Source organism: Pristiophorus japonicus, chromosome 1 (genome assembly GCF_044704955.1).
Source record: "Pristiophorus japonicus isolate sPriJap1 chromosome 1, sPriJap1.hap1, whole genome shotgun sequence".
NCBI classification, from domain to species: Eukaryota; Metazoa; Chordata; class Chondrichthyes; family Pristiophoridae; genus Pristiophorus; species Pristiophorus japonicus.
The window spans coordinates 57011479-57023693 of NC_091977.1; the positions used below are offsets into that span (position 1 = coordinate 57011479).

Below are 12215 nucleotides of genomic sequence, written 5' to 3' on the forward strand. Positions count from 1 at the left end.
GACACAAAAACCATGTCAAAAATTGCTGGTCACGGGAATGTGGGAAGGGAGGACCTTGAGACAATCACTATCACTAGGGGGGTAGTGCTGGACAGGCTAATGGGACTCAAGGTAGACAAGTCCCCTGGTCCTGATGAAATGCATCCCAGGGTATTAAAAGAGATGGCGGAAGTTATAGCAGATGCATTCATTATAATCTACCAAAATTCTCTGGACTCTGGGGAGGTACCATCGGATTGGAAAGCAGCTAATATAACGCCTCTGTTTAAAAAAGGGGGCAGACAAAAGGCAGGTAACTATAGGCCGGTTAGTTTAACATCTGTAGTGGGGAAAATGCTTGAAGCTATCATTAAGAAAGAAATAGCGGGACATCTAGATAGGAATAGTGCAATCAAGCAGACGCAACATGGATTCATGAAGGGGAAATCATGTTTAACCACGTTACTGGAATTCTTTGAGGATAAAACGAGCATGGTGGATAGAGGTGTACCGATGGATGTGGTGTATTTAGATTTCCAAAAGGCATTCGATAAGGTGCCACACAAAAGGTTACTGCAGAAGATAAAGGTACACGGAGTCAGAGGAAATGTATTAACATGGATAGAGAATTGGCTGGCTAACAGAAAGCAGAGAATTGGGATAAATGGGTTCTTTTCGGGTTGGAAATCGGTGGTTAGTGGTGTGCCACAGGGATCGGTGCTGGGACCACAACTGTTTACAATATACATAGATGACCTGGAAGAGGGGACAGAGTGTATTGTAATAAAATTTGCAGATGACACAAAGATTAGTGGGAAAGCGGGTTGTGTAGAGGACACAGAGAGGCTGCAAAGAGATTTAGATAGTTTAAGCGAATGGGCTAAGGTTTGGCAGATGGAATACAATATCGGAAAATGTGAGGTCATCCACCTTGGAAAAAAAAACAGTAAAAGGGAATATTATTTGAATGGGGAGAAATTACAACATGCTGCGGTGCAGAGGGACCTGGGGGTCCTTGTGCATGAAACTCTTTTTGGAGTTTATCTGTAAAACATAAATTATTAAACCGTGCCACCCGACCTGGATGACACACCAGACATTTACAATGCCCTTTTTTTTCTTTTTTTTTTGTGTTTTTCTTTTTTTTTGTTTTTTTTTTGGGCACTAAAATCACATTTTTTCCCCAGTGCCCCCTATAAAAGGGAAGGGGGACACTAAAAGCACCGGCAATTAAAACAAATTAAACTTTAAAACGTAAAATCAAATTAAAATTTGGTTGCCGGGCATGATGATGCACTCCAGTCCCTCCGGTTTCACCTCTCGCGGAAGGCCGCGAGCGTACCGGTGGACACCGCGTGCTCCATCTCCAAGGACACCCTGGACTGGATGTAAGAGCGGAAGAGAGGCAGGCAGTCAGGTTGAACGACCCCCTCGACCGCCCGCTGCCTGGACCGGCTGATGGCACCCTTGGCCGTGCCCAGGAGCAGTCCTACGAGGAGGCCCTCGGACCTACCCGCTCCCCTCCGCACAGGGTGCCCAAAGATCAGGAGAGTGGGACTGAAGTGCAGCCAGAATTTCAGGAGCAGCCCCTTTAAATAATGGAACAGGGGCTGCAACCTCATGCACTCAATAAAAACATGGAACACGGACTGCTCCAGACCGCAGAAATTGCAGGCGGCCTGGGAGTCCGTGAACCGGCTTAAAAAATTGTTGCACGGCACTGCTCCGTGCACCACCCTCCAGGCCAAGTCCCCGATGAATAGTGGGAGGACTCCCGCATAGAGTGCCCTCCATCGGGGTCCCCCGCCTCCTCCGGACGGCAAGATGGTACGCCATGGCGTGTCCGGACGGCCGGCGAGGATGGCAAAGTTGAGAGTGTGCAGGAGCAGCCCGTACAGGAAACCTCTCCACGCGGAACTGAAAGGGAAGGAGGGGATTTCCCCGAGGCGGCTCAAGTTGTGAGGCGCCGGCCCCCGAGGGAGGTTCTGGGGTTTGGCGCCAATGAGGAATTCCGTCCGGACGGGGGTCACTTCGGACGGGATCTCCCCACGTGCTTGAGCCTCCTCGATGCACCTAACAGAGTCAGGGCCCAAAGCTGTTTTTAGCGACTCGATGGCTTCGGCCGCGCGGCGGACGTCGGCTGAATTTAGGCGCCGCGCCAGCGTGCCTGGCGCCATCCAGCCCACTCCTCCGCCATCGAGCAGGTCCTCCTTGTGCATGAATCCCAAAAAGTTAGTTTGCAGGTGCAGCAGGTAATCAGGAAGGCGAATGGAATGTTGGCCTTCATTGCGAGAGGGATGGAATACAAAAGCAGGGAGGTCCTGCTGCAACTGTACAGGGTATTGGTGAGGCCGCACCTGGAGTACTGCGTACAGTTTTGGTCACCTTACTTAAGGGGGTACAGAGACGATTCACTAGGCTGATTCCGGCGATGAGGGGGTTAACTTATGATGATAGATTGAGTAGACTGGGTCTTTACTCGTTGAAGTTCCGAAGGATGAGGGTGATCTTATAGAAACATTTAAAATAATGAAAGGGATAGACAAGATAGAGGCAGAGAGGTTGTTTCCACTGGTCGGGGAGACTAGAACGAGAGGGCACAGCCTCAAAATACGGGGAAGCCAATTTAAAACCGAGTTGAGAAGGAATTTCTTCTCCCAGATGGTTGTGAATGTGTGGAATTCTCTGCCCAGGGAAGCATTTGAGGCTAGCTCATTGAATGTATTCAAATCACAGATCGATAGATTTTTAACCAATAAGGGAATTAAGGGTTATGGGGAGCGGGCGGGTAAGTGGAGCTGAGTCCACGGCCAGATCAGCCATGATGTTATTGAATGGCTGAGCAGGCTCGATGGGCTAGATGGCCTACTCCTTTTCCTTATTCTTATGTTCTTATAAGTCGAAACTTTCTTGGATAGTAGACCCCATGTCACAATCAGGAGAAATCAGTGCATTATACAGGAATACCCCACTCTGATTAGTGACCTGGCAAGTGAGATTTCCACTTCAGCCAAACGCCGGTCCACCATATTATGAATCTCAACTCATGGAGGCATTCATCTTTGAGATGTGTATATTTTGTTCCTTCTCCCAACTTTGAGATAGATGTCCCCATCCTGTCCAGCTTCCTTTCCACCGATGTTGGCCATAACAGTGTGCCTGTGTTGCTGATGTTCTAATATGGTTTGAAGGTAGGTTCACTGTTCTGTGTGCCAACCCATCTCTTTTTTGGGCCTGTTAACCCTCTCACTAACCGCTCCAAAACACTTTCATCCAGTCATGATTGTACCTCCTGGATCCTTGGTGAGTGTTCCTGTTCTGGTGACTCAACAGGCTGTGGAGGTACAGATGGCTCTGTCTCTGCACTGGTTCTTTAACAGTAGTGGTGGCTGGGTGTGTGTCTTGCAGTATGGTGTGTGATGCACTTGTACTCTGGAGTCTGGATGATCCAGGATGTTCTGTGAGGAGAACAGGTAATATTCAGCCTCTAATTATTGTAGGAAGCGTGAATGCTAAACTCAATATAATGCCTGAAATCTGTAAGAAATATTGGAGATAATGTTATGACCCTCTGCTCCCAACACAGAGCCTTGCTCATGGCAAGTGCAGGTCACAGAATCGGGTAATAATGAAGCTCCATCTTAATTACTATACTTATATCTAGTGAGGCTCCATTGTGGGACCATAGCCTCACAAATTTGCCCTGATCATAGAACCATAGACAATTATAGCATAGGAGGAGGCCATTGGCTGCATTGCTTCTGATTCGCCACTGTGCTTGCTGCAGCATATTCTAATCAGTTCTTCAGTAAACTTTAGCATAAATCCACCTCTCTAGGATTGGGAGCACAGAACGTATAGTAGTCAGGACTAATATCGCAATGCAGCAAATTCTGGGCCAAAAAATGTTAAGCATCACAACATCTCAGCTACAGATGAGTTTCACTTAGTAACAGTACAACAGCTACATTTGATGTTTGAGATTGCAGTACGGTCAGTACAGTAAGTGTCAGCTGTGGCTCAGTGGGTAGCACTCTCGCCTCACGTCTTGCTCCAGGAACTTGAGCACATAAATCTAGGCTGACACTCCAGTGCAGTATTGAGGGAGTGCTGCACTGTCGGACGTGATGTCTTTCGGATGAGACATTAAACCGAGGCCCCGTCTGCTCTCTAAGGTGGATGTAAAAGAGTAGGGCAATTATCTTACTTAGAAGAAGAGTAGGGCAAATATCCCTGGCCAATATTTATCCCTCAATCAACATAACAAAAACAGACTATCTGATCATTATCACATTGCTGTTTGTGGGAGTTTGCTGTGTGAAAGTTGGCTGCCACGTTTCCTACATTACAACAGTGACTACAGTCCAAAAGTACTTCATTGGCTGTAAAGCACTTTGAGACATCTGGTGGTCATGAAAGGTGCTATAATGGTCTTCTTTATACTTTATACGCGATATACTTCTTTTACGGTCTTAACAAGGTTAAATTCACACTCTATATTCAGCGTATCGCTAGTGGGTTTAAAGTGTTTAGACTTACTTCACAGACATCTGAAACAAATTGACACCAAGGAGTATTATGTACACCTATCAGAAACAATGAATCTTGTGTTGTAAGGAAAGAGGATGCATTTATTCAGCACACTAACATGTCCCCAGGATATTTTGCAGCCAATTGTAGTCCCCGTAGTTGTTTCCTAAATGCAACCTGCATTTTAAAAGTTACATCAATAAAGTTGTTGGAGTACAGAATGACTTGACAGAACATTCCAGAATGCCTGAATTTCCAATATGTAGTTCCCAGCAGTGAGGCTCGCTCTCAGGAATGTGAAATTGGAAAAAGACCACTCAGGTATTTTGTATGAATGATGTATCCAACTTTGAAGTATTAAGTACTTATAACACGGACATGAAAACTTAATGAAACCAAACACTCTGATCAGTCCATCAGCTTGATCGAAAGAGGGAATCCATCTCGAAGTTTGGAGAATGTCTGCCGTTGGGCTTACTCTCAGCAAAAATCAGACCCAAACCATTCGGAGCACCACGACCATGCCATCTTTTTAACAAGGCAAGATTTTGGTCCAGCGGGTATGCAAGGTACTGTATAAGGCTGCTGACAGGTATAGTGAAATCAGCAATGAGTTCCTTACTTTACAGAGAATTATCGTCCAGTAAAAAAAATGCTTCCATGGATAAATTGATTAAAACTTCCTGTAAGAAAACCACACTTATTTCCCACAACCTCATCAGCAAAACCAAATCTATGTTTACCTAGGCAGCACATGGTTTCATAATGACATGATCTGGTCACCATAATGATAGGCCATTATCCCCACAATGACCGGAGCTGATCACCATAATGACAGGACTTGGACCCATAATTACAGGAAATAGTCGCCACAATTGCAGGACTTTGGTCATTACGAAGTCTGGACGTGCTCACTATAGCAACGGCACCTAGTCACCACAATGGCTAGATCTGGTGCCGGTGACCTGTTAGTCACAGTGATACGACCTGGCCTCCACAATAATTGGACTTGATCCCACAGCAACAGAACCTGATCATCACAAAGGAAGATTTGTTAGCAACTCTGGCATATGCAAACTCCAAAACCAAATCCAAAATGGGTATGTTCACTAATGCAAAGACATATCCTGGAATTCACTACCTAACACCACTATGCAAGTCAGTAGCACAAGGACTGCAGCAGTTCAAAGAGAACCTTTTTCGGGCAGCTAGCAATGTGCAATAAATGTAACTTTGCCAAGATCACTCATATCATGAAAACACATTTAAAAAAAGACAACAATGCGCACCATCTGGTTTTGATGATGCTTCTGACATCATTCACTTCCATCAAATTGTATTTAATACTTGACATCTGCTGCTAACCACACATCTGTGTCATGTTCCCAGCCATATGTCTATCTTACTGATCCACAGTCCTAGCCATGAGTTACTATCTGATCTACGCTCCCAGTCAGCCTGGATTATCGGGATTTTCAACTTCGGCGGGTGTGTAAAACAGGTGATATGTGGTGTAGAACAGATAGCCAATCCAATATGGCCAGTTTTATATCTCCACCAAAGGTGAAATTTCCAGAGTATGTGTTCAAATCTCTGGAGTGGAGCTTGAACTCACAACTTTCTAACTCAGCGCCACATGTGCCACCACTGACCCAACACTCATACTCATGTTCTTCAGGGCAGGGAACACAGCAGGCCGACCCACTCTAGCCCACATGCAAATCCAGTCTCTCACTGCATGCTTGACTCTTAACACTCCCCGAGCAACAAAGGCCATCACCCACATCCCAAGGACACATTAGAAAAAGGGAAATAATTGATGATTTTGAAGAGATGATTAGTTGCGGTAGAGTATTGAATAGCAAACGGGTAGCTAATAATATTCCCTTTAAGCTGCGCTGACTGTAAAAGAAAACGTCCACTCACTCCGCTAATAACACAGCAAAGTAGCAGCGGTGAAGAAAAGTATCCAATCAGGGAGAGGGGTTGGGGCCTCACCCACACTGACCAACAGTCTGCTCCACCAATCACCGCCCAACCTTCTGTGACTGATGTTGACTCTCACCAATAGCTTCTTCTTCTTAGGCAGTCCCTCAGAGTTGATGATGACTTGCTTCCACACTAATATGAGTTCTCAGGTGATTGGACAGTCCAATGCAGGACCTACAATCTCTGTCACAAGTGGGGCAGACAGTGGTTGGAGGGACGGGTGGATGGCGTGCTTGGGTTGTCATACGCTCTTTCCGCTATTTGCGCTTGGCTTCCGCCGAAGAGACTCAAGGTGTTCGGCGCCTTCCCAGATGCTGCTCCTCCATTTTGAGTGATCTTCGGCCAAGGATTCCCAGGTGTCGGTGGGGTTGTTGTACTTTTTCAAGGAGGCTTTGAGGATGTGCTTGCAGCATTTTCTCTGCCCACCTGGGACTCACTTGCCGTGTCGGAGCTCTGAGTAGAGCACTTAGTTTGGGAGTCTCGTATCGGGATGTGGACAATGTGGTCCGTCCATCGGAGCTGATCAAATGTGGTCAGTGCTTCGATGCTCGGGATAGAAACATAGAAACATAGAAATTTACAGCGCAGAAGGAGGCCATTTTGGCCCATCGTGTCCTTGTTTCAAGGGACTGCCTATGATGATGATGATGACCCAGTCTAATCCCACTTACCAGCTCTAGATCCGTAACCCTGCAGGTTATAGCACTTCAAGTGCTCATCCAAGCACCTTATAAATGTGGTGAGGGTTTCTGCCTCTACCACCCTTCCAGGTAGTGAGTTCCAGACCCCACAAACCTCTGCGTGATGAAGCTTCCCCTCAAATCCCCTCTAAATCTTCCACCAACCACCTTAAAACTATGCCTCCTCATAGTTGACCCCTCCATCAAGGGAAATAGGCCATTGCTATCCACTGTATTCAGGCCCCTCAAAATTTTATATACCTCAATGAGGTCTCCTTTCAGCCTCCTCTGTTCCAATGAGAACAAACCCAGCCTATCCAATCTGTCCTCATAGCTAAGATTCTCCTTTCCAGGCAGCATCCTCGTTAATCTCCTCTGCACCCTCTCCAGTGCAATCACGTCCTTCCTATAATACGCCGACCAGAACTGCACGCAATGCTCCAGCTGTGGCCTAACCAGAGTATTATACAATTTAAGCATAACCTCCCTGCTCTTATATTCTATGCCTCGGCCAATAAAGGCAAGCATTCCGTATGCCTTCTTAACCACCTTATTCACCTTGCCTGCTACTTTCAGAGATCTGTGGACAAGCACTCCAAGGTCCCTTTGTTCATCTACACTTCTAAGTGATCTACCGTTTAGTGTGTATATCCTTTCTTATAATGCACTTGGGGAGTGCTAATAATCACATTTCTCCGAATTAAATTCCATTTGCCACTGTTCTGCCCACCTGACCAGTAGATTGATATCCTCCTGCAGTCCATAACTTTCCTCTTCATTCGCAACCCCACAGCCAATTTTAGTGTCATCTGCAAACTTCTTAATCATACTCCCTACATTCAAATCTAGATCATTGATGTATACCATGAAAAGCAAGGATGTTGGCCTGAGCAAGAACATTGGCGTTGGTGCGCCTATCCTGCCAATGGTTTTGCAGGATCTTGCAGAGGCAGCGTTGGTGGTACTTCTCCAGTGCTTTGAGGTGCCTGCTGTACATAGTCCATGTCTCTGAAGCATAAACAAGGATGGGTATCACTACTGCTCTGAAGACCATGAGCTTGTTACCAATAGCTATGGGGAGGGGGGCGCGGGTCTTGGGTGTCCAGCTGATGAGCCAATAGCTGGTGAGCTGATGGCTTCCCCGCGGATAGCCGGTCTGGGAATGGGAATCCTATTCATTGCGGATAAGTGGAGATGGCCACAGCCTAAATTATTGAGACTAACTTCTGCAATTCGTGCAGGAAATCTTTAAATGCAATAATTTTTTATTGCATCAGATAAATAAATACTCATTTGCCCAATGTGCATCAGGATTTTAACCTATCCATTTTATCTGCTTTTTGTATTCCCTATTGTGCTTGCTGCCTTCCAAATGCTGTATAATGATAGCAGCGACAACACTGGGTTTCATTTATTCTCTATCTGTCTGCAGCGCCTTTGCACAGCTCTTGGTTGCTGCGCTGCATAAATCTCCCTTTATTACTACGCAGGCCGGCTAAAAGGGAACGAAGCAAGATTGGGTTTTGCCACAAACACTGGAACAGTCCTGTTCCCTGGCATTCGGGAGTTTTCGCCATCAGTATGGTTCTCACTGTGGGGGCAAAACAGCAAAAGGGACAAAGCAAAGAAACCCATCCCCTCCCCTAAAAAAGGGACAAAAGGAAGCGTCAAGCATGCAAACGCAAGCTGGGTTCCAACCAGCTCTAGCACAACAAACAGATGCCTTCTTGTTGGTTATTATTGTGTTTATTTGTATCTGTTCACGGGATGTGGGCATCACTGGCAAGACCAGCATTTATTGCCCATCCCTCATTGCCCTTGAGAAGTTGGTGGTGAGCCGCCTTCTTGAACCGCTGCAGTCATTGTGGTGAAGGTACTCCCACCATGCTGTTAGGGAGGGAGTTCCAGGAATTTGACCCAGTGACGGTGAAGGAGCGCAATATGTGAGGTGGGTAATGACTAACGAAAAGCAGATCAATTTATTATTACGACTTGAGTGAGCAAAACCATTTCAGAGAACTTGGCTGGAAATTCAAACTGCAGATAAACCCCAAGCCGAAACTCAGAAACGTCGTTATTATTAATTCCATGAAATGACTTGTCTAAAGGAAAAGTCAGATTCCTTGCAATGCCTTAAAGTGAACAAGGCAATGGAAAACACATTACATCGAGGTGCCAACATGTGTTGTAGATTCTGCCAAAAACAAATAATTTACTGTCAAACAAAAGATATCAAGTCATTAACTCGTCAATGAACAAAAATAATGAAAGTTCTGAATTTTCTTTTTTTTTCTGCTGTCATTGCTGTTGTTATTGGGAAGGGCATTGTTGTTGTTTTTGTTATTATTGTTGTTGTTAACTGCCCATGGACAAAAATGTCGTGCTCAGAGGAGGTTGTCACCCAACTAGTGCAAATAAAAATTAGAGGGAAAATTGATAGACAGCCAAACAGTAAATCATGTGTAGAGAATACTAGGGATAACATGAGGGCTAATGAAAGTGAGCGCCATAGAGTAATAAAAATTTAGTTGATGGTAATGAGTAATTGGGGAGGGAGTAATTATGAGGGGGACGGTAATGGTCATGGGTGTGATGAATAGGATGAGAGGGCTGGGAAATGAGTACTGGGGGAGAGGGCAAGTGAGGAAGAGAGTGGAAAGTTTGGATGGTGGATGGTGGGCATTGGGGGAGAGTTAGAGACAAACCCTGGTTACACTGGCACTGTACAGTTAGAGACAAACCCTGGTTACACTAGCACTGTACAGTTAGAGACAAACCCTGGTTACACTGGCACTGCACAGTTAGAGACAAACCCTGGATACACTGGCACTGTACAGTTAGAGACAGACCCTCAATACACTGGCACTGCACAGTTAGAGACAAACCCTCCATACACTGGCACTGCACAGTTAGAGACAAACCCTCCATACACTGGCACTGTACAGTTAGAGACAAACCCTCCATACACTGGCACTGCACAGTTAGAGACAACCCCTCCATATACTGGCACTGTACAGTTAGAGACAAACCCTCCATACACTGGCACTGCACAGTTAGAGACAACCCCTCCATATACTGGCACTGTACAGTTAGAGACAAACCCTCCATACACTGGCACTGCACAGTTAGAGACAAACCCTCCATACACTGGCACTGTACAGTTAGAGAAAAACCCTAGATACACTGGCACTGTACAGTTAGAGACAAACCCTAGGTACACTGGCACTGTACAGTTAGAGACAAACCCTAGATACACTGGCACTGTACAGTTAGCGACAAACCCCAGATACACTGGCACTGTACAGTTAGAGACAAACCCGAGATACATTGGCACTGTACAGTTAGAGACAAACCCTCCATACACTGGCACTGTACAGTTAGAGACAAACCCCAGATACACTGGCACTGTACAGTTGGAGACAAACCCTCGATACACTGGCACTGTACAGTTAGAGACAAACCCCAGATACACTGGCAAGATACAAAGGAAGGAGAGAGAAAACGGGTAATTATAGATCGGTTAGCCTGACATCAGTAGTGGGGAAAATGTTGGAATCCATTATTAAAGATGAAATAGCAACGCATTTGGAAAGCAGTGACAGGATTGGTCCAAGTCATCATGGATTTATGAAAGGGAAATCATGCTTGACAAATCTTCTGGAATTTTTTGAGGATATAACTAGTAGAGTGGACAAGGGAGAACCAGTGGATGTGATGTATTTTGACTTTCAAAAGGCTTTTGATAAGGTCCCACACAAGAGATTGGTGTGAAAAATTAAAGTACATGGTATTGGGGGTAATGTACTGATGTGGATCGAGAACTGGTTGGCAGACAGGAAGCAGAGAGTCGGGATAAACGGGTCCTTTTCAGAATGACAGGCAATGAATAGTGGGATGCCACATGGCTCAGTGCTGGGACCCCAGCTATTTACAATATACATTAATGATTTGGATGAAGGAATTGAGTGTAATATATCCAAGTTTGCAGATGACACTAAGCTGAGTGGCGGTGTGAGCTATGTGGAGGACACTAGAAGGCTGCAGGGTGACTTGGACAGGTTAGGTGAGTGGGCAAATACATGGAAGATGCAGTATTATGTGGATAAATGTGAGGTTATCCACTGGTGGCAAAAACACAAAGGCAGAATATTATCTGAATGGCAGCAGATTAGGAAAAGGGGAGATGCAACGAGACCTGGGTGTCATGGTACATCAGTCATTGAAAGTTGGCATGCAGGTACAGCAGGCGGTGAAGAAGGCAAATGGTATGTTGGCCTTCATAGCTGGGGGATTTGAGTATAGGAGCAGGGAGGTCTTACTGCAGTGTACAGGGTCTTGGTGAGGCCTCACCTGGAATATTGTGCAGTTTTGGTCTCCTAATCTGAGGAAGGACATTCTTGCTATTGAGGGAGTGCAGCGAAGGTTCACCAGACTGATTCCTGGGATGGCAGGACTGACATATGAGGAGAGACTGGATCGACTGGGCCTGTATTCACTGGAGTTTAGAGGGATGAGAGGGGATCTCATAGAAACATACAAAATTCTGACGGGACTGGACAGGTTAGATGCAGGAAGAATGTTCCCGATGTTGGGGAAGTCCAGGAGCAGGGGACACAGTCTAAGGATAAGGGGTAAGCCATTTAGATCTGAGATGAGGAGAAACTTCTTCACTCAGAGAGTTGTTAACCTGTGGAATTCTCTACCACAGAGAGTTGTTGATGCCAGTTCATTGGATACATTCAAGAGGGAGTTAGATATGGCCCTTATGGCTAAGGAGATCACGGAGTATGGAGAGAAAGCAGGAAAAGGGTACTGAAGTGAATGATCAGCCATGATCTTATTGAATGGTGGTGCAGGCTTGAATGGCCGAATGGCCTATTCCTGCACCTATTTTCTATGTTTCTATGTTTCTAACCCTCAATACACTGGCACTGTACAGTTAGAGACAAACCCTGGATACACTGGCACTGTACAGTTACAGACAAACCCTGGATACACTGGCACTGTATAGTTATCGACAAACCCTAGATACACTGG

General features: G+C 45.7%; 1 protein-coding gene across 1 annotated transcript in view; it reads left to right on the plus strand.

The window, feature by feature from the left end:
• LOC139263961 (A disintegrin and metalloproteinase with thrombospondin motifs 3-like) overlaps positions 1-12215 on the plus strand; it is a 930658-nt gene that overhangs the window by 815395 nt on the left and 103048 nt on the right. Inside the window, exon 7 of the mRNA XM_070880060.1 lies at positions 4922-5078. Within this exon, the coding sequence (XP_070736161.1) occupies positions 4922-5078 (157 nt within the window). The remainder of the gene's footprint in view (positions 1-4921; positions 5079-12215) is intronic.